Source organism: Pteropus medius, unplaced genomic scaffold (genome assembly GCF_902729225.1).
Source record: "Pteropus medius unplaced genomic scaffold, Ma_sr-lr_union100, whole genome shotgun sequence".
Lineage (NCBI taxonomy): Eukaryota > Metazoa > Chordata > Mammalia > Chiroptera > Pteropodidae > Pteropus > Pteropus medius.
In genome coordinates this window covers 11,644,349-11,671,231 of record NW_024340692.1, presented here as the reverse complement: position 1 = coordinate 11,671,231, position 26,883 = coordinate 11,644,349, and the positions used below count along the sequence as shown (strand labels likewise).

Genomic DNA, 26,883 nt, shown 5'->3' with positions numbered 1-26,883 from the left:
AGCGAGACTACTAAACACCCACTAGAAATGTTAAAAATATAAACAGCAGCCAATACCGGTGAGAATGTAGAACAACTGGAACTCTCATATATTATTGGTAGGAGTGAAAAATGGAACAAAATATTTTAAACAAAAAATGTACCAAAAAAAGTAAACATAGCCTTACTGCCTACTAATGCCAGGCCAAATGCTGTAAAGGATCTGACAATGAACCTAAAACCTCCTTAAAAATCATAATTGGCTTCCATTTCTTTTAGAAACATTATAAGCTCTCGAATTGTTGATCACTATAATAAATTTGAGTGGGACAAAACCCACATGCAACTTACTAAAAAGTTTAAGTGAAAGGAAAAAAAAAAAGACCCTGTTCTATACTTACTACTGCTTCAAAAGTCAACTTTATAGAATCCCAGGGAGGGAAGAACTGGGAATACTATTTTTTAAAGTGTCTGCACTACCCCTGAAGTTTTATAGTGTTATTTGAAAGTGAACTTACTGCAAGCTCTAAGTCAACTGCTAAAAATAATTTTAAGAAGTATCAGTTGATAGCACCTAACAATGTTAAAATAGGTGAAGCTAAAACTGAAGGAGAAATAGATAAATTCACTATTATAGTTGGAGACTTCAACACTATCAGTAACTGACAAATTCAGCAGGCAGAAAATAAGTAAGGATATAGTTGAACCAAACACCACCAAAAAACTAAATCTAATCGACATTCATAGAATCTTCATCCAACAACAGCGGAATACACATTCTTTTCAAAGTCACATAGAACAATCACGGAGACCACATCCCATAACATAAAACAAAGTTTAACAAATTTTAGAACAAATCATATAGTGTATGCTCTCAGTCCACAATGAAATTGAACTAGAAATCAATAATGAAAAATAGCAGGAAAAACCCAAAGTATTTGAAGACCAAAAACACACTTCTAAGTAACAAATGAGTCAAAACAGTCTCGAAACACTTAAAAATAAGTTGAACTAAATTAAAATGAAAATACACTTAAAATTTGTGAGATGGAGCGAAAGTAGTGCTTAGAGGGAAAAATATAGCATTGGAAACATACTAAATATAACATTAAGAAAGAATCTAAAATCAGTCTAAACTCCCACTTTAGTAAACTAGAAAAAGAAGAGCAAATTAATACAAACTAAGCAGAAAATAAATACAGCAGATCCTCAAATAACTTCATATTGTTCAGCATTTCATTTTAACACTGATAAAATAAAAAATGGATTCCTGGCTGGGGTCATTGTCTGTGTGGAGTTTGTATGTTCTCCCCATGTCTACACGGGATTTCTCCAGGTCCTCCGGTTTCCTCCACATTCCAAAGATGTGCACCTTAGCTTAACTGACTTGTCTAAATTGTCCCAGCATGAATGAGTATTGGGGGTGTGTGTGTGAGTTCACCCTGCAATGGAATGGCATCCTGTCCAGGTTTGGTTCTGGGCTTGTTCCCTGAGCTGCTGAGATGAACTCTGGCCACCCACCACCCTGACTGGAATAAGCAGTTTGGAAAATACTTATTTTGTTTTTATTAATCTTTCTTAAGTGTGTATATAGCTCACATTTATTTCGATGTTTAATATTATAAGTCTTTAGAAATACGGTGATATTTTTGTAACTTAACGCTTGTTAGCCTATGGTAAAACTCGTTTTCTTATACATTATTGATTTAAGTCAGTTCCAAGAACCCATCCACAACATTGAGGACTTAACTGTAATTAAAGTGAGAGCAGAAATCAATGAAATTAAAACAGGAAGTTAACAGAGAAAATGGGATAAAAAACTGGTTCTTTGAAAAGATCAATAAAATCGATAAGCCTCTACCCAGGCTAAATAAGAGAAAAAAGAGAAGACATAAATTACTAATCTCAGAAATGAAAGAAGATATCACTACAGATTCCATGGACAGTAAAAGGATAATAAAAAAATATTATGAACAACTCTCTGCCTGCAAACTGGATAACCCAGATGAAAGGGATCAATTCCTTCAAAGGCACAATCTGCCAAAAGTCACACAAGAAAAAAGATAATCTGAATAGCCCTATTAGAAAAATTGAATCAATAATTAATGACCTTCCAAAACAGAAAAAACCAGGCCCAGATGGGTTCATTGGTGAATTCTACCAAACATTTAAGGAAGAAATTTATACCAAATTCTCTGCAATCTTCAGAAGACAGAAGCAGAGAGAATACTTCCAAACTAATTCTATGAGGCCAGTATTACACTAATACCAAAACCACACACAGATATTACAAGAAAACTAGTATCTCTCATGAACATCGATGTAAAAATACTCAACATATGAGCAAATCCAACAATGTATAAAAAAAGAATTATATGCTACGACCAAGTGGGACTTATTCCAGTTATATAAGATTAGTTCAACTTTGAAAATCAGTTAATGTAATCCATTATATCAATGGGCTAAAGAAATAATGTGATATTAATGAAGAAATAAAACTGAAGATGACATGATCATATATGTAGGATATTCAAAAGAATCAACAAAAAAAACTAACAATTATAGCAAGACTGCAGAATACAAGGTTAAAAGTCAATTGCTTTCCTATATATACTATTAATGAACAATACCATTTACATTAATACCCCCAGAAATGAAATACTCAGGCATAAATCTAAGAGATATACAGATCTATATGAAGAAAACTACAAAACTCTGATGAAAGAGTTCAAACAAGACATAAACAGACATTCAACGTCATGAATAGGAAGTCAATATTGTTATGATGTCATTTTCCCCAACTTAATCTAAAGAGTCAATGCAATTCCAATCAAAATCCCAGAAAGTTGGAGGACTGATAACCCAATGTTGAGGCTTACTGTATAGCCACAGTGATCAGAGCAATGCTGTAATGGCAAAAAAAAAAAAAAAAAAAAAACCAGAGAGATAACCAGAACAGAATAGAAAGCCCAGAAATAAACTCACACAATATAATCAACTGATGTTTGACAAAGACACAAGCAATTCAATGGTAACAGATAATAAGATAGTCTTCAGCGAATGGTACCGAAACAACTAGAAATCCACATGCAAAAAAAAAAAAAGGAATCTAAACCTAGACTTTATACCTTTCACAAATAATAAGTTAAAATGTAAACCTACATGTAAAACACAAACAAAAACATCTAGGAGATAACACTGGAGAAAAGCCAGATCCCTTGGGTTTCATGATGATTTTTAGATACAATATCAAAAGCATGATCTATGAAATAAAAATTAATTATGTTGGGTTTCATTAAATTGAAAAACGCTATTAAAAGAATGAAAGGACAGACAGACTGGGAGGAAATATTTGCAGAGCACTAAATAAACGACTTATATACACAAAGGACTCCTAAGTCTCAACAATAAATAAACAAACAACCCGATTAATAGACAAAAGATCAGAATAGACACTTCACCAAAGAAGACATACCGATGGCAAATAAGCATATGAAAAGATGCTAAATATCATATACTAGGGAACTGCAAATTAAAACAACAAGATGGCACTACATATCTCCCAGAATGGCTAAAATCCTAAATATTAACAGCACCAAAAGCTGGTGAGAAGACAGAGCAACAGGAACTCTCATTCACTACTGGTAGAAAAGCAAAATAGTACAACCACTTTGGAAGACAGTTTGGCAGCTTCTTACAAAGGTATATATAGGCTTACCATACAAGCTAGCAATTGTGCTTCTAGATATTTATCCAAATGAGTTGAAGACGTTATGTTCACACAAAAACCTGCACACAAATGTTTATAGCAGCTTTATTCATAGTTGCCAAGAACCAGAAGCAACCATGTTCTTCAGTAGGTGAATGGATAAACAAACTGGTACATTTATAATGTTATTCAGCAATAAAAAGAAATGAATTATCAAGCTACTAAAATACATGAAGGTACCTTGAGTGCATATCGCTCAATGAGAGAAGCCAATCTAAGAAAGCTACAATCTGTATGATTCCAGCTATATGACATTCTGGAAAAGGCAAAATAGTGGAGGCAGTACAAAGATCAGTGGCTGCTGGGAGAAGTGGGAGGAGAGAGGGATGAATAAGTGGAGCACAGCGGGGTTTTTAGGGCAGTGACTCAATTCTGTATGAAACTGAATAGGCGGACACATTTGTCAAAACCCACGTAATTATACAGAGTGAACTGAACTTAATGTAAACTAAAGACTTTAGTTAATAATAATGTATCGGTATTGGCTCATCATTAATAAGAAACGTACCACACTAATGCAAGATGTTAACAGAGAAGCTGAGGAGGAAGGGAGATATGGAAACTACTTTATGCTCAATTTTCCTGTAAACCTAAAACTGCTCTAAAATATAAAGGCTGTTAAATTTTCTTTAAAAAATCATAACCAGCTTGAATTGCTTTTAAAAACACCAGGTTGCTGGTCACTGTTACAAAGTTGAGGAAAAAACATACATGATTAAAAATTTTAAGAACTGAAGGCAAGAAGAAAAAACTGTCATATGACTTACCTATTGCTTCGAAGGTCAGTTTTATAGAATCCCAGGGTGTCTGTTCTTTGGATATAAGCTTGAAATGAGCAAGAGTTCTTGGAGAAACCTCTGGGGCAGGAAGATACCAATTTTTCCTATTTGGAAAGGAATTCGGTGTTCAATATTTCAATAATATTTAGGATGCTTTATTACTTAATAGCTCTCTACAACTCATGGAAGTCTTCGAGAAATATGAAACACATTTTGAGGTGTGAAAATAAACTCGATAAACAATGCCAGTGCCTCTGAAGCCCAGGTTATTACATAATAAAACCCTCCTAAAATTAAGAATAAAGGATCCTAGATGATCTTGATTCTACTACCTGTCCTATTTCTTCTCATCTAATTCTTCACTGCCAAACCATAAAAATACCCCAGAAATAAAAGAAATAGTTTGAACTTGATGCTTAACTGCTATTATATTAGATCACTTAAGAGGGCCACCTTTTCTAGCTACTTAGATTTCTATTGGAAAGGCTACCTAAATTTTAAAAAAAGCAAAACTACACTTCTGATTTACTTATCCCACTAAAAAATAAAACAAACAAAAAAACCCAGAACTTTTGTAGTAATAGAACAAAATAGTATAAATGTCACTTGACTTCTGTGTTAACCAGTTTAAGTGAAGTAATGATATAGTGATAAGACTTGAGAACAAACCAACCTCCAGCTAAAGCAGAAAAGTAGTGAACCCACCTGATTAGAAAGTGCACTGGAAGATACCATGGGAAACCACAGAGGGGTGCATTCTCCTCACAGTGAGCTCGGATGGTATCGTTGATCTCCGGAACATGAGGTGTTATGTGAGACATTCCGGTGTAATCAAATCCATTGATCCATATTCCAGAGTCCCGTTTAACTACGTTGCCATCCAAGCCATGAAATGTTCTAGTCACATGCTGAAAAGAACTAAACTAATGAGAAAACTACTGTTTCACTCCTTCACCCACACCTCCACCCCAGCTTAACAAAAATGAGTAAGTCTGACAACACCAAGAAATGATATGGCTGTGGAGCAATAGGAACCCTCATATACTGCTGGCGGGAGTATATGCTGGCACAATCACTTTCGGAAACTGTTTAGCATTATCTAATAAAGTTAACATGCACATTCAAGCCAGCAATTCTACTCCTAAATATGTACCTTAGAGAAACTCCTGCAAGGTGCAAGAGTGCTGATTCGACATTGTCCATTTTAGCAAAAACTGGGAACCCAAATGTTCATTAATAGTAGAATGGGCAAACTGGGGCATCATCCTACAACAAATATCTATTCAACAATGAAAATAATGTGCTACATTGACACAGATCAACATGGAAGATTTTCATATGCTATTGGGCAAAGGAATATTTATGGTATGGCTTTACCTGTAAGAAGTTCAAAAATAGGCAAAACTATATGTTGTTGTTTAGAGATTTACACATATGTGTAAAATAAAGAAAAGGTAGTGATTAACTCCAAACTTTAAGATAGGGGCTGAGTAGTTCTTTGGAGGCTGGGGAGAGGGAGAGGTTTTCAAGAAGGGACATTTGGGTTTCCTTAGGTACTGCTAATGTTCTTTCTTTTAAACTCAATGGATATGCAAATGATTATTTTATTATTTCTTACAAATATATTTAAATTTCATCAAAAAAAATGAAAACCTATTTCACATTTAAAAGACATGAACACTAAAACTCCTTTTAGATAAGGACTTAAAAACAAATACATCCTAAGATAAATATACATACACAGACATTTTTTCTTTCTGTATGTTTCATGAAGCTAATTGTTTCATGTGCAGAGAAAAACAGGAACCACAGCTCACCACTAGATGACAGACTTGTGCCTAACAGAATTCTATGAAAGGCCACCATGTTCCATCTAGAATATATTAATAGCAGAAATCAGCCTGAAGAATGAAAACAGGAAAAGAAAAAGGACTGCATAGGGCAGGGGTCGGGTATACCACAGCCCACAGGCCAAATGGCCCACTACCATTTTTATAAATGAAGCTTTATTGGAACATGGCCACACTCATTTGTTTAGGTATTGTCTATGGCTGCCTCCAATCTGTAAAACCAGTAGCTGTGACAGAAACCATATGGCTGGCAGATCTTAAAATATTTGTTATCTGGACTTTTACAGAAAAGTTCACCAACTTCTGGCACGAAGGAAGAAGTGAGCCCCAAAATCAATGAGAACAAGAGTTTTTAAAAATAAAAATCTAGCATTTCCTAAATACTACTCATGTGATTATAAAAATTAGCAAGACACTATGTCGTACACCTAAAACTAATGTATGTCAACTATAATTAAAAATAAATTTTAAAAAAATTAGCAAGTCACTGGAAACATTAAATCTCCTAAAAACTAGCTGTTCTTCACTAAAGGTTTTGCAAATTTTAAAATTTGCCACATAAAATGTATCAACTGTGTCTTCCAGGATAATAAACAAAGAAGAGTCAGCCCTTTTTCGAAATCTCCTGATATTTAAATTCAGATGTTATTCAAATCCTTGAATAATTACTGAGGTTACAACTCTTGGCTTTTCTGTTTGGCCACTCCACAACCTCTAACAGAGAAGATGACTGGAAATAAGGCAACTTAGTCCTTTTTCCTGCTTTATAGTACTAACTCTAAAAAGTTTGCAGAAAAACTTGAAATTTAAGAAAGTTCTAAATCTCATTTAATTAATCCATTTCTAAGTATTATATTTTTATTATCACATATGCTTTGAGCATTACCTAAGATCAATTCTACTAGCATTTTAAAATATCAGGAGTTCAGATTTTTACTTAGTCTGCTGACATTTTTACAACCTATACTTCTAAAAGTTCATTATTCCATGATACATATTTGCTCTTATTTTTCCAAGTATGTGCCTTTTTACACTTTGACCAGTAATAGAAACAGGCAGCTTATTTCCAATTCGGTCTATTGGGAGAAGTGTGTGTAGCTGATAAACATGCTTCTTGATGGTCAGGCTTTTCCTCACCGACTTACAAAACAGTTGAGTACAACTAAATTAAGTCAACAGTAGAAAAGTCAGTTTTCCTGTTGACTAGTGAAGCTCAAAACACAGAAAACTTTCCTGTCTAGAATCTCAAATAGCTCACGCAAAATTGCTCTTACCTGAAGAAACACTCTCTTTGGCTTTGGACTGGCAGGATTGGAGCTATATGGGAAAAAAGTTCCACTGCAAACAAGGAGGAATGTAATTGTACATACCAAAGTTAAAGTCAGCATGGTTTTTTTTGTGCTTTTGGCAAGGTAGATGAAGTTAATCTAAAACACACACACAAAAATAGAAACATTACCATTGGCAAAAAGGTGATTTTAACTGACAATTTTATAACCCAACAAATAATGGGGAAAATTTATCGGCATGTACTAACATACTCCAACACCCAGTAAACAAAGCACTAATTATAAGGGATTTTTATCACAAGTCAAAACCTAGATAAATGAGAGATGCCACCATTTGCCATGATGATGCCTTTTCAACAGGCAGCCAGACAAGACGGAAAAAGGAAACTCAGACAGTGTGTCTGCTCAGCTGAAAAGAGACTATAGAATATTGATCCATCAACAAACCATGAACTTATTTTCTTTCCTTTTCTATGAATGTGCTCTTAACACTGCATAGCGGACTATTTAATTACCAAAACATCATGACATCAGGCTTTTATTAAAGAACCAGAGGTAAGCTTTTAGGTATAAGAAGGCCTATTTCGATAAAATTCAAATTTCATTCAATGCTTTTATAATGTGCCACATATGCACTGTGGTTCAATTCTCCACTACCCAAGGAGGATGGGCTCACTCTTTTAATAACCCATTATCTTTAACACTGCTACACAGAAGAAAATAAAAAGAATGATAACCCACAGCATCAAAGAGCGGCAGAGCTATTTCACATAATGAAAATTAAATGAGGTTTTAAAGTATTCCAATAGGCACTCTCCAAGAGCTTTCCTAATAAAATATAATTTAGAAGATAATATACTTTAATATTCTTTCTTATGGTTTCCAAGATGTAATGCTTTGGAATCATTTTTAATTTCCACAGCGAATTTTCAAGAGTTCATTTTGAAACCTTCCATATGGAACAACTGAAATGCCCCACATTTTGATCATCTTTTATGAGCACGATAGCTTTCATTATTGACTATGATTTAAATACACTGGGCCGGCGGGGAGAGTTCAGTTTATGACGTAGCTGACTCTAGATTAGAACCTAATCTACATATGACAAAACTCCACCATGTGCTTTAATCCTAACAACAGAAACCTATCTAACATGTACAGAGGATTTAAAGGCTTAATATCAAAACCAAAATAAGTAAACCCTGAAGGCAACAAAGAACATTTTAGAATTTTCCATCCATCCTTGCGAATACCAGTTAAGATTTAATCATTATATTAAAGGTAAAATGGCTGGAATGCTCAGATTTCTTTTAGGACTAGTACAGCTGACCTCTAACAATATTGTGCATAGACTTCCATCGATAATGCTGACCATGCATGTGGTATTCTTACCTGCTGTCTCTAGATCCTAACCTCCACACAAGCTGCCCTTTACTATATGAATATCATCTCCATGGATGGAGGAAAGAACTATAATAAAGTCATAACTACTTTTTCTATTTGGTCCCCTAGCCTCAAATCTCAGAGCGTGCCTGTGGGTATTCAGTAAGTACTTCTTATTCTCAGGATTCCAATGAAAAGAGCCACACAACACAGACCTGCCTCTCCTGGAGGGGTCGGAGTCCTGAGTCCCAGAGAGTGTTGATACCATGCCAAGGGTAGGACCCTGCCTGGACCTCGCTCTTACAAACAGAGCTCTGGCTGTCAACTCTGCATCATGTCTTTCCTTCCCTCTGGAGAGTCCCACGGAAAAGAAGAAGGGAGGACAAAGGTAGGACTCTCCCTCTAAGGGCAGAACATAGATAAAGCAAAATGACAAGCCTGTGATATGCCTTCATTACTTGCTAAATTAAAGGCATTTTGGGTATCATAGTGTACGTCACTCAAGGAGACAAACTCAATTAATGAATTTTGCTGTGCTAGCAGCGAGGTAGTTGATAATGAAAAAAGCCTCATCATAATTAGTCTTCCCTCACTAGCTCTAATAGCAGTAATAAACTATGTATTTATTAACATTGGCCTCTAATTAGTAAGTTCAAAACACACTATTCAGAATCATTCTAAAAATTTACTACCAAGCAAACTCTACCAATTCTCACTTGGTATGCATTCTACAAATTCACATTCTGATAGTTTGAAAAGTTATTTGAAAAGGTGTAATCAGAAGATTTGGGAAGATGAGGAGGCAAAAAGAACCACCACAAAAACCCCATTTTACATTTTCTTACTATTCTGAATCCATAATATGCACACCCATTCACTATTTCTTTTGCTTAAGACTATCTCAATAAATTATAAGCAACACTATTTCATAGAATAGTATGGCTAAACTCATGACATATTTATATAAAAAAATGGAGAAGAAAATTTTTTTTAAAAGTTTTTTTCCTTACAAAATAGGAGGAGAGGATCATTGTACAACCAGCCAAAATGGAAGCCAGCACAACATCAGGTGGGATTTCCGAGCCACTTCTCCCAAGGATAGGGGTAAACATCTCAAATACCGCCCAGATGAGGTACAATGCATAAAGATAAGGAACAAACATCCCCAGGAGATAAAAGGCAATAAATTTTCCTTGGGCACCTAGGGAAAAAGAAAGAAAACACACATCTCTGAAATTCTACAGTCAGATACAAATTTTTATAGTACCGGTATACTTTGGCACCTAACAGAAATTAGGTTAGATGTGACTCTTGCTCTTTTGGTACATGTTATCTAGTGAGACAGAACTCTTTCACTCAGAGAAGGTAAAGTACAAATAAGAATTATACAAAATACATAAGTAATGTATTAGTATGTGTTCATAAATGTGAGAATGGAATAGGGCATAAGGTATGAGATAAAAATCTGTGTGATCTGAAAACTAAAAACAACAACAACAACAACAACAACAATTTAGAAAGCCTACCCAAAAAGATCAAAAAAAAGAAATAGTCCCTGGAAGCCTTATCTTATATATTTTAAGGTATTTTCCTATTTGTATGTAAACCAAGAATACCCTACCATGCTGCTTAAAGTCCTTGTGCACGCAAAGCTTTGTGAGCAAAGGAAACGCCACCCAGACAGCACTAATAAATGCTGAGCAAAGTCCTTGATAAGTGAGAACTGTAAGGGAACCACAATGCACAAACAGCGAGATGTCAAAAAATACTTCTCCCAGGTAGTGGTCATTGGCATTCTGAAATAAAGAAAAAAACACAAGTTGTCTTATTTATGGGCCAATTATGAAGATATTCTATTGTAATATAATTTCTACTGCTCTGAAGAGCTACATTTTGTTTTAAGCAGGGTCTATACTTTAAATACTGACAAAGCTACCTCCTATCATGTAGCAATAAATTCAAACTGCTAAACAGGAAAGGGGAATTTAATAAGATGGGGTAAAAACACCATTACTCATACATACTCTGTGCTTTTCCTCCACCGGGCTATAAGTAACCTTTGGAAATGTTCTAAAATAGAAGAAAGAAGCCTCCTAAAACATTCACCTCTACTTAAGCAACTTACAAAGAATTATTGAGCACACTAGAAAAATGGCCTGTGTAGAACAGTACCATCGTACAACAACTCTTTAGCATTTACATTGTATTAGTTATAAGTAATCTAGAGATGATTTAAAGTATATGGGAAGATGTACATAGGTTATGTGCAAATAGTATGCCAATTTATATAAAGGACTTGAATGTGCGAGGATTTTGGTGTCTGAGGAGATCTGGGAACCAATTTCCCAGGGATACTGGAGGATGTGGTATAAGCTGCTGCAGCACCAGCAACGGCACACCTGGAAAAAGTGCAGGACCCTTAGAGCACATAGCCGTCTAGGGTTTTGCATGATTCCTGAGTGTTTTCTATGGCCAACTGATCTTGTAGTGCGACTCTGCCTCCCGGCCTGGACTTCTAGTATTTTCACATTATAAAATTTGATGAATATTTTTTGAGCTTTGAAGTCTGAGCATTCCTGTGTAGCACCTTGAGCTCTTCAGAAGAAAATTGCCATATGAACTTAATAAATTTTAACATCTGAACTAGAGGTTTTATTAAAGAAAACATGAAAGATATTTCAGTGCGGAAAAACTAAAATGGAATAGATATACTTTATTCTCTTCTCTGCCTTCTCACTTCTGTGTATAGTCCAGGGCATGTTTGTTTTAAGGAACCCCACTACTTCAAGAATTCAAAACAAGAACATGTTTTCAAAATAAATCAAAATTCATTTGATTGTTCACAAACCCCCGTGAACAATGAAAGACAGGCTATAGTAAAATACTTAAGATGTTCGACAGTGTTAATCAAGAGGCATGATCTTTAAAAATGAGGACAATAATTCTTAGGATTCAATCTGAAGCTGAATGTCACTCAGATATTTAATTACAAAGATCTCAGCAATGAAGACTGTAATAACTGAAAATATGTTTGACATTAAGTTCCCAGATTGTACCCAAAGATGAAACAAACATCCCTCAAATCCGGTTCCCTTCTCCCTATCTCTGTTGATCCCTCCCACTTCTACTCATTCCAATCCATTCTATACATTGTTATGAGTTTTCGTACTAAATTACAAATTGTCTCACTCATTATCCTGCTTTGAAAATTTTAATGGTGGCCCCATTAATTTTTAGGGTCATGCTCCAACTTTACCCTGCCCTACTTTTCCAGTTATTGTGCTGTCACCTTGTCTTTACCACACTGAATTCTTTACTGACTGTGATCCAAACACATCTTGTACATTACCACCTTCGACTGCCCATCAACCTGTTCTCTATGTGACACACTTCTACCTGTGCTTCAAAATCCCAGTTCAAATGTCACCACCTCCCTCATGAAGCCTTCCTGATTTCCATAAACAAAGTTCCTCTCTCCTGGCCCTATATTCCTATAGCACTTTATATGTCACTCTATTTCGCTTCATCCCAATGTACTGTAACCACTATGGTTTCCCCATTTTTCCAAATGAAACTGTGAGCTCCTCAAAGAAAGAGATCACATCCTTATGAATCTCTGTATCACCAGGCCTTAACATGGTATTCAAAGAACATTTGTGAAATGAAAATAAAACACATTACTCTTTCCATTGTGCTTTCAGCCCAAAGTTTTATGATTGGACAACTGAAATTAGTCAAAGTAAATGGAATTTTACTAAGCATTCCTGTCTCTACCTGCCATCCCCTCCCACCCACCCGCCACATCAACAATAATCAGCCACACTCTGGTGACATTCTGTTGCACTGAGAATAAGCATGTGAAATTGAGCCTCACGGTGTAATTCTTTTGGAAACTGAAGCCATTAAGATACAAGTATGAGCTCAACCATTAATGGATGGCTAACCTCTAAGAATCTTTCTTTAATAAGCACTGCAAACATGGAAGGGCTCCTCAGATCATCTCCCAACATTAACTGAAACTGCGACTCAGGTACCAGAGACATCCTTGTGAAAGGATGCTGGAGTTTAGTCTTCTATGTCTCCCTTCTAATCCCTAGCAGGACAAACTGAAAAAAACAGCTGTGTACTGGCTGTCTGGAAAAATAACAGAGCTAAGAAAGGTTTTCCCTTTAACTCACTTAGAAAATCAGAAACCATGGCTTACTCTCTACTGTTAATTTATTTTCAGTCCCATTATTTCAACCCGAATTCTAATTGTATTTTTACCAAATAAATGTACAGAGTTGAAACCATAACAATATGGCAATATTGTCTAAATCAGCATAAATCATTCTGGAACCCTATCTCCCCTTTTTCCCATACCAACGTGCCTTTAACCCCCATACCATATATGCATGCTGTCAGAATCTACATCAGCAACACATAGATTTTCAAAAATGAAGGAAACTGAAGGGAAAACTTTAAATTCAGCTTTAAGTGCAACATTCTTTCAGGCAGCAAATACTTATGCATTGTAATGCTATGTGTCAGACACCGCCTATGCACAGGGAATAACGAACAAAATAATACCTGCCCTCATGGAGTTTACAATCCAGTGGAGAACAGTTATTCAAATATAAATAACTGGGTGAGCCCAGGGAGGGCTGGTGACTCAAAAGAATAGTTACAAAAACTGAGGCAGATTCAGCAGAGGCCCAAAGGCTGTGCTAACAAGTTTTGCTGTTACCACCCCAAACACTATTTACAGCTTTATAATCTCATTCGAAATCTTTAAGAAAACCCTCAGAATAAGAAGCCTTTCAGAAATTTAACACGGTTCTGGGAGCCAGTTTTCTATAACCATGTCAAACAATTTTTGATAGCTCAAAAGGCCAAATATAGTGATGCACTGCATAATGACATTTCAGTCACTGACAGACCACATATACGATGGTGGTCCCATAATATTACAATGGAGCTGAAAATTCCTGTTGCCTTGAGACAGTCAGTCACAACACATTGCTCACCTGTTTGTGGTGATGTTGATGTGAACAAACCTACTGCACAGTCAGTCTATAAAAGTATAGAACATACAATTACAGAAGTAGACTTTACCATACAGGTTTATATAAGTACACTCTGTGACATTCACACAATGATGAAATCGCTTATGATGAAAATGCATTTCTCAGAAAGTATCCCCATTGTTAGGCAGTGCATGACTGTACAATGAATCCCACTTGAATTTGTCTTTAATCCTTGAAGGCAGCAAAAAGAAATCAATAAGCCTAACACTTACCACGTAATAAAATCTTTTTGCGAGGGTATGTATGAATATTATTTTGGCTATAGCTGCAGTTCCATAAAGACAAACGGAGACATAGAAGTGGTTATACCATGAGAGAGACTGTCCAATCAGAGAGATGAACACTGCTATGATGAGAACAGTCACCAGGCTAGTGAACCAGCTTATCAGAGTGATGCCAAGTCCACAGAAGAAGTCCTTTGTGTAGTTAGCAGCTAATGAAGAGAAAACACAAAGTAGAAATCACCATCTTTATTGAACAATTTCATAACGAGTAAGTAGAGTTAAAGGGGCAAAAGTTAAAACAGAAAATTCACCACTGTAACTGAAAGGTATCAAAATGTCCTAGGGGTAAGTTTTGTTAAATATTAGAGCAGGGAAGGTATCAATGAATAATACTTAGGTAACATTTACTGAGAGTCTGTGGGTAATAAAGAACCAAAAAAATAAGTCTTCCAGGAATAGTTCAGATATATTCCTGACTGGGAAAGTGGGCAGTCTTAATCTTCATCACCTTTGGGATGTTTTGTGTATTGAAATGTTTAAATTGCTGCTAAACATTTTATCTTCTAACAGCACATACCAGCCTAGGTTATAAAACATTTCAAGTGAAAGAGACCAATTTAAGCAGAAGCAGTTCATTCATACTTCAGAATAGTAAGCTATTGGTCTGCAGTGTGGACAAGATGTTGTAATGGGATTTTTCACTAAAAGTCAATCTATACAAACCATTTTTCAATAGCTCCTATGTGGTACTTCTATGGAGTACGTAAAGTACATAAAAATTGCCTGCTTCATCAAGACTAAAAGTATTATGAGCATATTAATCTGCTATTCATTTAGAAATTTCTTAAAGTATAAATCAAATATGATTTTTATTCAGGCTTTTAACTTCTTGGAAAGATAAGCAAACTGACTAAAAATCTTCAGCCAAATTCTATATCTATGCTAGTATTGCAGTTTTAGGGGAAAATACTTACTCTTATGTTTGGGCTGCAACAATTTTTTGCCCAGGTACAAAACAACAGCCATTACCACCATGTAGTTAATGATTGAGCCAACACGAGATGGGTAGGCAATGACAAACAGGCCGAGTATATCAAAGAAGACCATGTTCCCGTGTTGATACTTAGAAGAAGAAACCAACATATCAGATGTAGCTAGATATTTAAGAACTGCTAAAATGTTGTCACCTATTAGTAAAGAAAAGAAAGATAACAAAGTTGAACAAACCATCCACTGTTTGAGTAAAGAAATACCTATAAAGAATATGAAGAGAAATAGCTTTCTACCATCCTATTGCTCTCCCTGACTTTTCTTACCAAATTTCTCATATAAGGCCCATGCCCCTACTCCGTTTCCTCCCCACGTAGAAGTTCAGCCAACTGGCCTTCATTCTTTCCCTCCTATTGGAACTAGTCTGTGATCAATTGTACCCTCACTGTTGACAAACCCAACGGCTGTTTCTTAGTTCTTATTCATTTAATATATATTTAATTTAGCAGACCCTGCTCTAGACACCAAAAATTCAGTGGTGAAGTAAGAGACAAAGGCCTCTCATGAAGCTCAAAGACACCAAACAAGTTATTACACATGTGTTATGAATAAGGAATGTCAATTACAGTTCGGTAAAAAAATTAATAAGGAGAACTATTAGAGTCCCCTGGGAACATGTCATGGGAGATTAATGCATTTGAGAAGGCAGGGAAGCAACCCTGAGGAAGTGATATTTATCACTAAAGGATGAATAGGAGCTAGCTACAATGGCAGAGACTGTCCAGACTAAGGGAACTGTGTAGATAAAGGCCCTGAGGAGGGAAAGTTCCAAATACAGAAATGAAAGTCATGAATGAGGAGAGAGATGATTCAGAAATGAAGCTGGAGAGCAAGGAGAGTCATTAGCAGGCAGAACCCAACACTTTAGAGGTTTATAATAAATATTTGTTATATCAATGAGTGAATGAATTTGACCTTTAACATAGCAGCAATAAGAAGACTTGCATGATTGGCATTTCTTCCTGCTTCTCATCTCATCCTTGACTTTCTCTTCTTTTCACTTAAGACACCAACCACACTGTCTTACCATGAGATTTCTTTCATGACTTCTCTGTCTGTCTTAAAATGTGTTTCCCCACAGCTCAGGTTTAGTCCTTAACTTTGCTTCACTCTTCCAAAACACATTTCCATTCTCTATACTTTTGTGGTATCCTCTATGCTTTTAATTCCCAAACCCATATACCAAGTTTGACTAAGAGCTCTAACACTACATCTATATTTTCATCTGGTTGGGTCACAGATCCCATCCATGTTATATGTCTGACAGAATTCATAGTCTCCTCCCCTCTCCATTACTGAGGCTTTATACTTTGCAATCATCTTTGCTGCCATCCATCTGATTCATCCCGTCTATCTAACCTGTCAAGTCTTGTTGAATTTACATCTAATTATCTAATGTTCCATCCCTCCCCTTTCGTTTCTATCTTTCGTCAACACCACAGTCTAGGCTCTCCCCGCTCTCCATCATCCACTCCACACAGCATTAACAGACTAACAGCATTTAAACCATCATTCATTCAAGTACTCAGGCCTTTAATGATTCCTTATTTCTGCAGCAGCATCTTGCTGCTTTTTAAAGCCTTCTACAAATTACCCCATACACTCCTACTTCATTTCCCTCTATTTCTGAAAATACAAATTCCATTTAGATTGTAGTCTGACAATTCTATTCAACAGCACACGCACACACACACACACACACACCCCCCACACAGACACAGAAACACACCCTACGTATGCTGTGCTCTTACTTGGAACATCCTCTCCACTTGGCCAAACCCTACCAACTCTTTAAGGCTCAGAATCAGATTTACCTCCCCTGATTACTCCAGATCCCCCTGGAAAGCACTTTAACTCCTTTGCCCCTGTGTTGTCCTGACATCTGTCCTATAATCCTCTCAATTACCCTCACTACCCAACCTTGATTTCTATACCTGGGCAAGCTGCCCAAATGTGTTGGTGCCCCCTCCAATGTATAGCTTCCATTTTAGCTACACTCTCATCGCTCAGCAATCTTACCATAACCCTGGCTCAACTCCTTTCCAATTCCTCACAATGAACAATCTATGGTCTTAATTGCTAAACTAGATTTCAAGGCTAAAATGAAAGCCCTCTTATCTCTAACTCCAAAGCCCCCACTCATTCACACCACATGCTGCCTCCCTAATGCACAGGCCACAGAATATTTATAGGTTTATAGGTCATCTCTTATATTCTATCTTACCATATATGAAAAGTCTAAATTAGAATACCAACCTGCTCTCTGAATGGAATCTGTTAGAATTCTGTCCGCTGTGTCATACTTGGTGTGATAAATATATCCATTCTCAATAAAAGCTAAGTCTATTCCTAAGACATACAGGGAAAAAAAAAAGTCATTTTGCTTTAAAGATCAACTTTGCTTTAGGCCTATTTGTTTAATATATTAAATTCCTAAAAGACAAAATGTCAAAGCAGTGGCATGATTGCTTTGTCACATTTATGGATGAATGATGTGAATTCTCTTCCAAATTCTATAGCTATGGTACATAATTCAATACATAATGACTGAGGAAGTATACTACTACACAGGGAAGCATTACAAGTCACATGCCAAGGAGTAGGAATATTGAGACTGGGAGGTCATCAAAACTTTGCCATCTACATACTTGCCAAGCCAGAGCCAAATTTTAACTTCAAATAAGCTGTACAAGCCACCGAGGGTGTGGGCAAAGCAAAATAACAATGAAAATCAAAGTCCCCTGAAGGATCTATTACCATCTTTTGGGAATGAACTGCTAAATAGTTCTCCTCTGTTCTTCTGTCACACTGTGGGGTAAGATGACATGTTCTAGAAAAGGCAAGTATTTAAACCAGAGTGGAGTTTAAAAGAAAAGGAAAATATCAGGAATTTAGTTTCAATGAGTCAGAATACAGAGCACTCACATACACAATTTGCTCTCAGAAAATGCTGTTTACTCACAAACTTCCAACAAGTAAAATCTGACTTTGATTAAGCATTGTCACACTATAGCCCATAACAACTGACAAAATACCTGGAATGTTCCCAAAATCCCTGTAGATACGGAAGTCAGTATCTGAAGGAATGATTCCACTCTGAAAAACCTCCTGAGCCACCACAGAAGCAAAAGGGTGTTTAGCTGCTGAAACATAAGCTTGTACCAACCAAGGATTTTCAGGACCTGAAATGAAACATGACAATATAAAGTTAATCTGGTAATTTTTAAAACATATTGATTTTTTAACACACCTAAAATTGTTACTGTGGTGGTCTGGAAAGAAAGGTCCAGTGTTTGGGGGTTTTTTTTCAATTTTTTTTCTGTATTTTCCAACATTTCTCTGATAAATGTTTAACTTTTAGAATAAAAATAACGTTTCAGAAAACAAAATTATTTTTAATTATAAAATAACAGCACTTAAAAGTTTAATTTAAAAATTTTTAAATCACTCAAAAGTCCATCATCCTAAGATAACTATTATCATTTTTGTATCTTCAAGTTTCTTTAAAATGTATGAATGTGTGTATGTAGCTGTACTCATAGGGTATACATACTCTGTACATTAGTCTTTCATTTAACATTGTATTAAATGCATTTTCCTACATTGCTAGATATTACAGTGGTCATTTTAATTAACTACATAACATTTCACTGAATATATCATAAAGTTCCTTATTACTATTGATTATAATCTTTTTAATCATTATTAATAATTCTGCACTAATACCTTCATGTATACATGGTTTTTTTCAAATATGGGAGTTTTTTCTTTAGGATAGGAAGACAAATTGTATTACTGTTTCCAATTACTCACTCCTCCCTCTCATGTAACTTGTAATGAAATGCCTTCCTGTGGGAGTACCACATATACTTTCTCACCCTATTTAACTGCAGGCTTGGCCACATGAATTGTGTTGGCCAATAGACTGTGAATGGGAGAGACATGAACCTCAACCAAGAAGACTTTTAAGAGACATCATGTGGTCCATACCTCTTGTTAATTTTGGTCATGAGATCAATACATCCCTGATGGGACTTCTCCTTCAACCTGGATCCCAGAATGAATAAGACACATGAAACATAATAACCATGGAACATAACTGCAGTTATCCAGGAACCAAAATGTAACATGAGCAAGAAATAAGCCTTTGCTGTTGTAACTGAGATCCAGGGGTTGCTTTTTATAACAAAATTTAGCAAAGAGTTGACTGATATAGACAGATCAAGTAATTGTATTTCAGAAAATCTAAGAATATTAACACTTTAATAAGTTTATAAACAGATAAACTGCTTTCCTACAGGAAAAAATGGCCATAAATGAGGGGGAGACAGAGAGGTGGAGAAACACTATAGAACCAGTTATGCAAGTGACCCAGATACTGTAGTTACCAAACACAGGTCTGAAAATAATTATGATTATTATGTACAAAAACACAGATAACAAGAATTTAAGCAGACAAGTGCAATCTATTTAAAAAAAGTCAAATGGAAACCCTAGAACTGAAAAACGTAACAACCGATGTTAAGGATTTTAACAGATGGTTGAATACAAAGCTAAACACAGCAGAAGAAGGATTATAGATTAACAGAATTAAACACAGAAAGAAAAAAAGGATGAAAAATATAGAAATGAGTATATCAGCCATGTGGGATAGAGTAAAAAGGTCTAACATATGACTAACTGAAGAAGGAGAGAAGACAGAATAGAGCAGAAGCAATGTTTAAAGAGATAATGGCTAATAATTTTCCACAGAAAACATCAAGCTGTGAATTCAAAAAGCTCTACAAACCCCAAACAGGATAAATAGAAAGAAAAACCATACTTAGCACCAAGATCTTTGCTTCTGAATACCATTATACACTAAAATGACCAGGTCTCCTTAGAGAAATGGCTAGTTCCAGAACTGGGGCTAGGAAAGCAGAAGTCAGAACATCTTGTACCAGAAAGTAAAGAAGTGCTCAAAGGAACATGTCAGAGATGTCAAAAGGACTCAGGCACTAGTTGAAGGGGCTGCCACTGGCTTAAACTGGAATAATTCATGCATCAAACTGATAGTATATACATATATAATCTATAAAATAAAAATACATGAAATACTGAAATAAATACACAAATAAGGGAGACTAGAAAGCCTTTCTTCTAGCAGAATTCCACCTATTAACTACAGATGAAATGACAGTGCTAGAAAACTCAGTATCTGGCTAATATTATAATAAAAATGCTTTGGGGTAAGATTCGTTGATGACTGCTAAAAGTAGGACCAAATTTTCATGAGAAACAGGATATTTACAGAGTTTCAAAGTACCCACTACAAAGGTGAAAAAAGTAACTTTACAAAGTAGAAAAACCCGGCAAGTATCATAATTAAAGGGTCAAAAGTTAAGTTCATCAAACAGATGTTACATGCCTCCTGATGTGATACACTTAGAAAAACACAAATGGAAAAAGGAAAACAATGGGGAAACAGATTATCAAACCTTATCATGTTAAAATACTATTATTAAAGTATTATATATTAATAATTAAAATTATACTATTAAAATATTTAAACCACATTGAAAAACAGGTAAAGGTAAACTATCAAGAAAAAATGTGTCATAAAAATCAGGACAATGGCCACTCTTAGAAGAGAGGTAGAGAGTTGTATTTGAAAGAAGCAGGTGAAAACTTCTGGAGGGGTGTGGCAAGAATCTATTCTCTTTCACGATAGAGCGGTACTCATCATACAATAATTAAGTTTATGCTTCTATGTTTTTATATGTGTTTGTTATAATGACTGCGATATATCTAATAAAACATGACAATTAAATGCCGTGTTTGATCCTGAACTGGTACTCAGATTAAAAAAACAAAAGCAGCTAGGACATTATTGGTACAGCTGGAGAAATCTGAATACGTATTGTTCATTAGATCATAGTTTTATACTAATGTCGTATTTTTTGAGTGTGATAAATGTACTGTTATAAAGAAACATATTCTTGTTCTTTATCTTCTGAGATGATTGCATTGAGATTATCTATTAAGATAGCTCCTTTTTTCTGACAACAGAGATTGATTTTGCAAATATTAAACCATCTTCATTTACTATTCAGTGAAGTTGCAAGATATAAAATCAATATACAAAAATCATTTTATCCACTAATGAACTGAAATTAAGAAAAGAATACCACTTACAACTGCATCAAAAAAGAATTTTTTAAAAACCTAAGAAAAAATTTAGCCAAGAAGTTGAAAGATTTGCACACTAAAATCATAAGACACTGATGAGAGAAACTTAAGACACAAATTAATTGGAAGACAGTTCGTGCTCATGGATTGGAAGAATTAATATTGCTGAAGTGTCCATAACTACCCAAAGCAATCTACAGATTCAATGCAATCCCTATCAAAATTCTAGTGGCAATTTTCAAAGATATAGAACAAACAATCCTAAAATTTGTATGGAACCACAAAAGACCCTAAATAGCAAAAGCAATCTTGGGAAAGAAGATCAAAGCTGGAGGCATCACATTTCCTGATTCCAAACTATATTACAAGGCTATAGTAATCAAAACTATATGTTATTGGCATAAAAAAAAAAAAAGACAGATCAATGGAACAGAGCAGCTAGCCCAGAAATAAACCCAAGCATATATGTTCAATAAATTTATGACAAAGGAGCCAAGAATATATAATAGAAAAAGGACAGTCTCTTCAATAAATGGTGTTAGGAAAACTGGACAGCCACATGCAAAAGAATGAAACTGGACCACCTTTTGGCACATACAAAAATTAACTCAAAATAGATTAAAGATTTGAACATAAGACTTGAAACCCTAAAACTCCTAGAAGAAAACATAGGCAGTAAGCTCCTTGGCATTGTTCTTAGTGATGATTTTTTCAATTTGACACAAAAAGCAAAGGCGACAAAAGCAAAAACAAATAAGTGGGAATATATTAAGCTAAAAAGCTCTACAGCAAAGAAAGCCATCAACAAAATGAAAAGACAGCCCACTGAATGGGAGAAACTATTTGCAAATCATATATCTGATAAAAGGTTAATATTCAAAATAAGAACTAATACAACTCAATAGCAAAAAAAAAAAAAAAAAAAAACCGCACTCAAACCAAAACCAATCCAATTAAAATATGAGAAGAGAATCTGAATAGACATTTTTTCAAAGACATGCAGATGGCCAACCAGTACATGAAAAGGCACTCAACATCAGGAAATGCAAATCAAAACCACAATGAGAAATCATTTCACACCTGTTAGAATGGCTATTACCAAAAAGATAAGAAATAACAAGTGTTGGTGAAGGTGTAAAGAAAAGGGAACCCTTGTACACTATTGGTAGGAATGTAAATTGGTGCAATCACTATGGAAAACAGTACAGAGTTTCCTCAAAAAATTAAAAATGGAACTATCATATGAACCAGCAATTCTACTTCTGGGCATTTATCCAAAGGAAACGAAATACTAACTTGAAAAGACAGATGCGCCTCCATGTTCAATGCAGCATTATTTACAATAGCCAAGATATGAAAACAACCTAAGTGTCCACTGATGAATGAATAAAGGAAATATGGTATGTATATACAATGGAATATTATTCGGCCATAAAACAGAAGGAAATCTTGTCATTTGTGACAACATGGAATGGACCTTAAGGGCATTATACTAAATGAAATAAGTCAGAGATCATACAAATACTGTATGATCTCACTTATATGTGAAATCTTAAAAAAAAAAAAAAAGAAAGGCTAAGTTCATAGACATAGAGAACAGACTCGTGGTTGCCAGAGGTGGAGGTGGGTGAAATAGGTGAAGGTGTTCAGAGGTATAAACTAAGTAAGTCCTGGGCATGTAATGCATAGCACAGTGACAGTATAGTTAATAACGCTGTATTGTGTATTTGAAAGTTGCTAAGAGTAGATCTTAAAAGTTCTCATCACAAGAAAAGAAAATTTATAACTATGTGTAGTGATGGGCATTAATTAGACTTATTGTGGTCATCATTTTGCAATACATACAAATATTGAATCATTATGTTATACACCTGAAACTAAAAAACAAAAAACAAAAAAAACTCATAGCCCTGGAATAAGCTCGACTTGATTGGTAAACATTATCTTTTTTGTATGTATATATAAACATATACATATACAAACACATACATTGCTAGATTCAGTTTGCTAATATTTTATTGATATTGGCATCTAAGTATGGCACTTACCATACTTAGATGCCAATATTCTACCAAAGCTGAATATGCACACCTTATGACTCCTCAGAAATGTGCATACACAGACACATTCACCAAAAGACATTTACAAGAATGTTCATGACTGCACCATTCATGAGAGCCAAAACCTAAAAACAATCTAACATCACCAGCAGAACAGATATTCTTGTCAGTGGGATATTATTCATCAGTGAAAAAGAATGAACTACTGCTAAATGCAACACAGATGAATCTTACAGACATAATGTTGAGTAAAAAAAAAAAAAGCTATACACAAAAGAAAACATAGCATATGAGTCAGTTTATAGAAAGTTCAAACGCGAGCAAAATTAAATCTACCAAGAACAGTGGTAACCTTTGAGGTGATAAATGACTATGAAGGAGACACAAGAGAGCCCTGTGGAGTGCTGGCAATACTCTCAATCTTGATCTTGGTTCTGATCACATGATTATATTCAGTTTGTAAAAATTCATTAAGCTGAACACTCAGAGCTCTGTGCTTTTCTTTCATGCCAATAAAAAAAGAAAGGCACCTAAAGATGAAAGTTTAAATTCATTTATACATTCTACTATAAAAAATACTTGAGAAAATATAAGACCCTTCTTATATTTTACAGTTTTAAATATCCACTACCTGGCTTTTAACTCCTTAGAGATTCACCACTGCATGCTAAAGCTCCAGCCCTATGCAGGCCTCTCACCGATTGTCCACTGGGGCCTATGGACCAAGTTTTGATGTAAAAAGGCAGGCCAGGGAGATGGGGAAGGCAGATCAGCTCCTGAGTAAGATAGTCTTGCCATGATAAAAACAAGGCAAAGGGTGCCCTTAGATGAGAAATCGCAAACTTAAGGATTTTACTCAGTAGTCATCAATCTTAAGAGGTAGGTACAAACACTGTTCCAATTTTACAGATGAGGAACTGAAGCACAGAGCAGTTATGTGACTTGTCTGAGGTTATGCGCCTCGGGTTTGCTACAGCTGAGATTTGAACTTAGGTCGTCTGACTGCAGAGCCTGTGCTCCTAATTATTACCCTATCCTGACTCTCCCAGAAAGCTTTCAATTACCTCACAGAGAAAGATGGAAGGAAGATACAGAAATATTTTCGTTTTACTTTCTTTCTCCTGCCATTATCTCCTGCCATATGATGGTTCCTCTTGTGTAACAATTTCTTCTTAAGAAATGAGCTCCATCTTTCTTAATGCAAAGAGTATGAGCATGTGTGGCAGACAAAGAAAGACAAATATTGCATGATTGCACATACATGTGAAATCTAAAGAACAAAATCAACAACATCAAAAGTGGAAATAAACTCATTGATACAAAGAATATTTAGAGGGATACTAGATGGGAGGGGGGTTGGGTGGGAAAAAAAGGCAAAGGGATTAAGAGGTACAAATGGATAGTTGCAGAATAGACATGGAGATGTAGAGTGTAGCATGGGGAAGAGGGTTAATAATATTGTAATAAATATGTAAGGGGGTATAGGGTACTAGATTTAGTGGGGTCATCACTTTGCAAGTTATATGGATCTCTGATCACTATGCTGTACAACTGAAAGTGGTATATTATTGTATGCAAACTATAAGTGAAAAAAACTCATTGAATTGTACAATGTAAATATAAGCAACTAATTGTCTATTATATTTTGATGACAAAAAAAAAGAATTGAAGATTTTTTTTTATAAAAAAAGGAGAAAAGAAATGAATGAAAAGTCAAAGTTCCCTGAAAGTCCAGTAAAAGCAGACACAGCTTAGTCAAACAGCATCATTCCCACTGCTCTACTTCCTTTTAAATTTAGTTGGTGGCATCAACACTCAAAAGAAAGGAGAAAAAAAAAGGAAGAATTAATAAAAAGAGACTGAGAACAGCAAATGTTGTTAGGGAAGCCAAGTAAGATGAGGTCTGAAAACTGACCCCTGTGTTTAGCAATGTGATTTGTACAACAGTAAACTTAAAGCTAACAACAACTAGTTCAAAAACAGGAATAAAGGAATTCCAGTCAAGGAATTTTGCCATAGACAGAAACTGAGAAACAAGCAATAGCTGTGGGGTGAGGAGGGATCAAAAGTGGTTTCTTTAAGAAGAGAAAAAAAAGCATGTTTGTGTGCTGATGGAAATGATCTCATGGGAGAGGGGGGAATTAATGATTGAAGAGTGGAAAAAATGTTTAAGTCACTATTAATATAACCAGTCTCCTATGCATGGACCTTGAAGGTGATTTCAATTTTTTACTCATAAAAAAAGCCAAGAAGACTATGCAGTACTTAGATCTATGTGCCTATGTGCAACTCTTTCTATAGGATAAATTCCTACAAGTGGAGCTTCTGGACAGAAGGGTCTGCACATTTAATAAAGTGTTATATACTACCAAACTGTACCCAAACTGCATCAATCTGCACTTCTACCAACAGTGTATGAAAATGTCTGTTCCTCTATATTCAGCAGTATTGAATATTATCATTCCACCTACTTTTTGCAAATCTAATCTAAAAAATTCTTACTGTTGTTTGAATTTACATTTCTTCTAAAATAAAATTTAATTGTTTAGTTTGGCAGCTTCCTAAAAAGGTAAACATGAATTTACCATATGACCTAGGGATTCCATTCCTAGGTTTCTACCCAAAAGAAATAAAATATATATCCACACAGACACACAAATGTTCATAGCAGCATCATTCATAATAGTCTAAAAGTCAAAACAACACAAATGCCCATCAACTGATAAATGATCAACGAAATGAGATATATCCATACTATGGAATATATAATTCAGCCATAAAAAAAAAAAAAAGAATGAAGTACTGATACATGCTACAACGTGGACGTACCTCAAAAAATATTATACGAAGTGAAAGATGCCAGACTGCTAATGAGTATGGAGTTTCTCTTTGGGATGATGAAGATTCTAAAACTGACTGTGATGACTGCACAACTCTGTGAATATCTAAAAACCACTGAATTTTATATTTTAACCGAGTAAATTGTAAATATGGATGATATCTCAATAAAGCTTATTTTTTTAAGAATTCAATCTCGAGCAGGCTATACAATAGCAGATATAGTATGACCCCAGTTTTGTAAGATATGTACATTATGTATGCATAATATATAAAATATATTAATGTATATGTATATAAAACATTCCAGAAGGGTAGAGATTAAAATATAACATGGTTTGCTCTGGATGGTACGATAACAGGGGCATGGATAATTTTTTTCACAGGAGACAAAAAAGAAATCTGTGACTCCTTTCCTTATGCGCTTTC

General features: G+C 35.2%; 1 protein-coding gene across 1 annotated transcript in view; it reads right to left on the bottom strand.

Annotated features, from left to right (window-relative positions):
• ERMP1 (endoplasmic reticulum metallopeptidase 1) overlaps positions 1 to 26,883 on the bottom strand; it is a 44,659-nt gene that overhangs the window by 9,315 nt on the left and 8,461 nt on the right. Inside the window, exons 5-13 of the mRNA XM_039881869.1 lie at positions 18,424 to 18,570; positions 17,645 to 17,737; positions 15,313 to 15,525; positions 14,327 to 14,547; positions 10,670 to 10,844; positions 10,059 to 10,249; positions 7,651 to 7,803; positions 5,232 to 5,434; positions 4,515 to 4,630 (exon numbers count right to left, since the gene is read on the bottom strand). Of these exons, the coding sequence (XP_039737803.1) occupies positions 4,515 to 4,630; positions 5,232 to 5,434; positions 7,651 to 7,803; positions 10,059 to 10,249; positions 10,670 to 10,844; positions 14,327 to 14,547; positions 15,313 to 15,525; positions 17,645 to 17,737; positions 18,424 to 18,570 (1,512 nt within the window). The remainder of the gene's footprint in view (positions 1 to 4,514; positions 4,631 to 5,231; positions 5,435 to 7,650; positions 7,804 to 10,058; positions 10,250 to 10,669; positions 10,845 to 14,326; positions 14,548 to 15,312; positions 15,526 to 17,644; positions 17,738 to 18,423; positions 18,571 to 26,883) is intronic.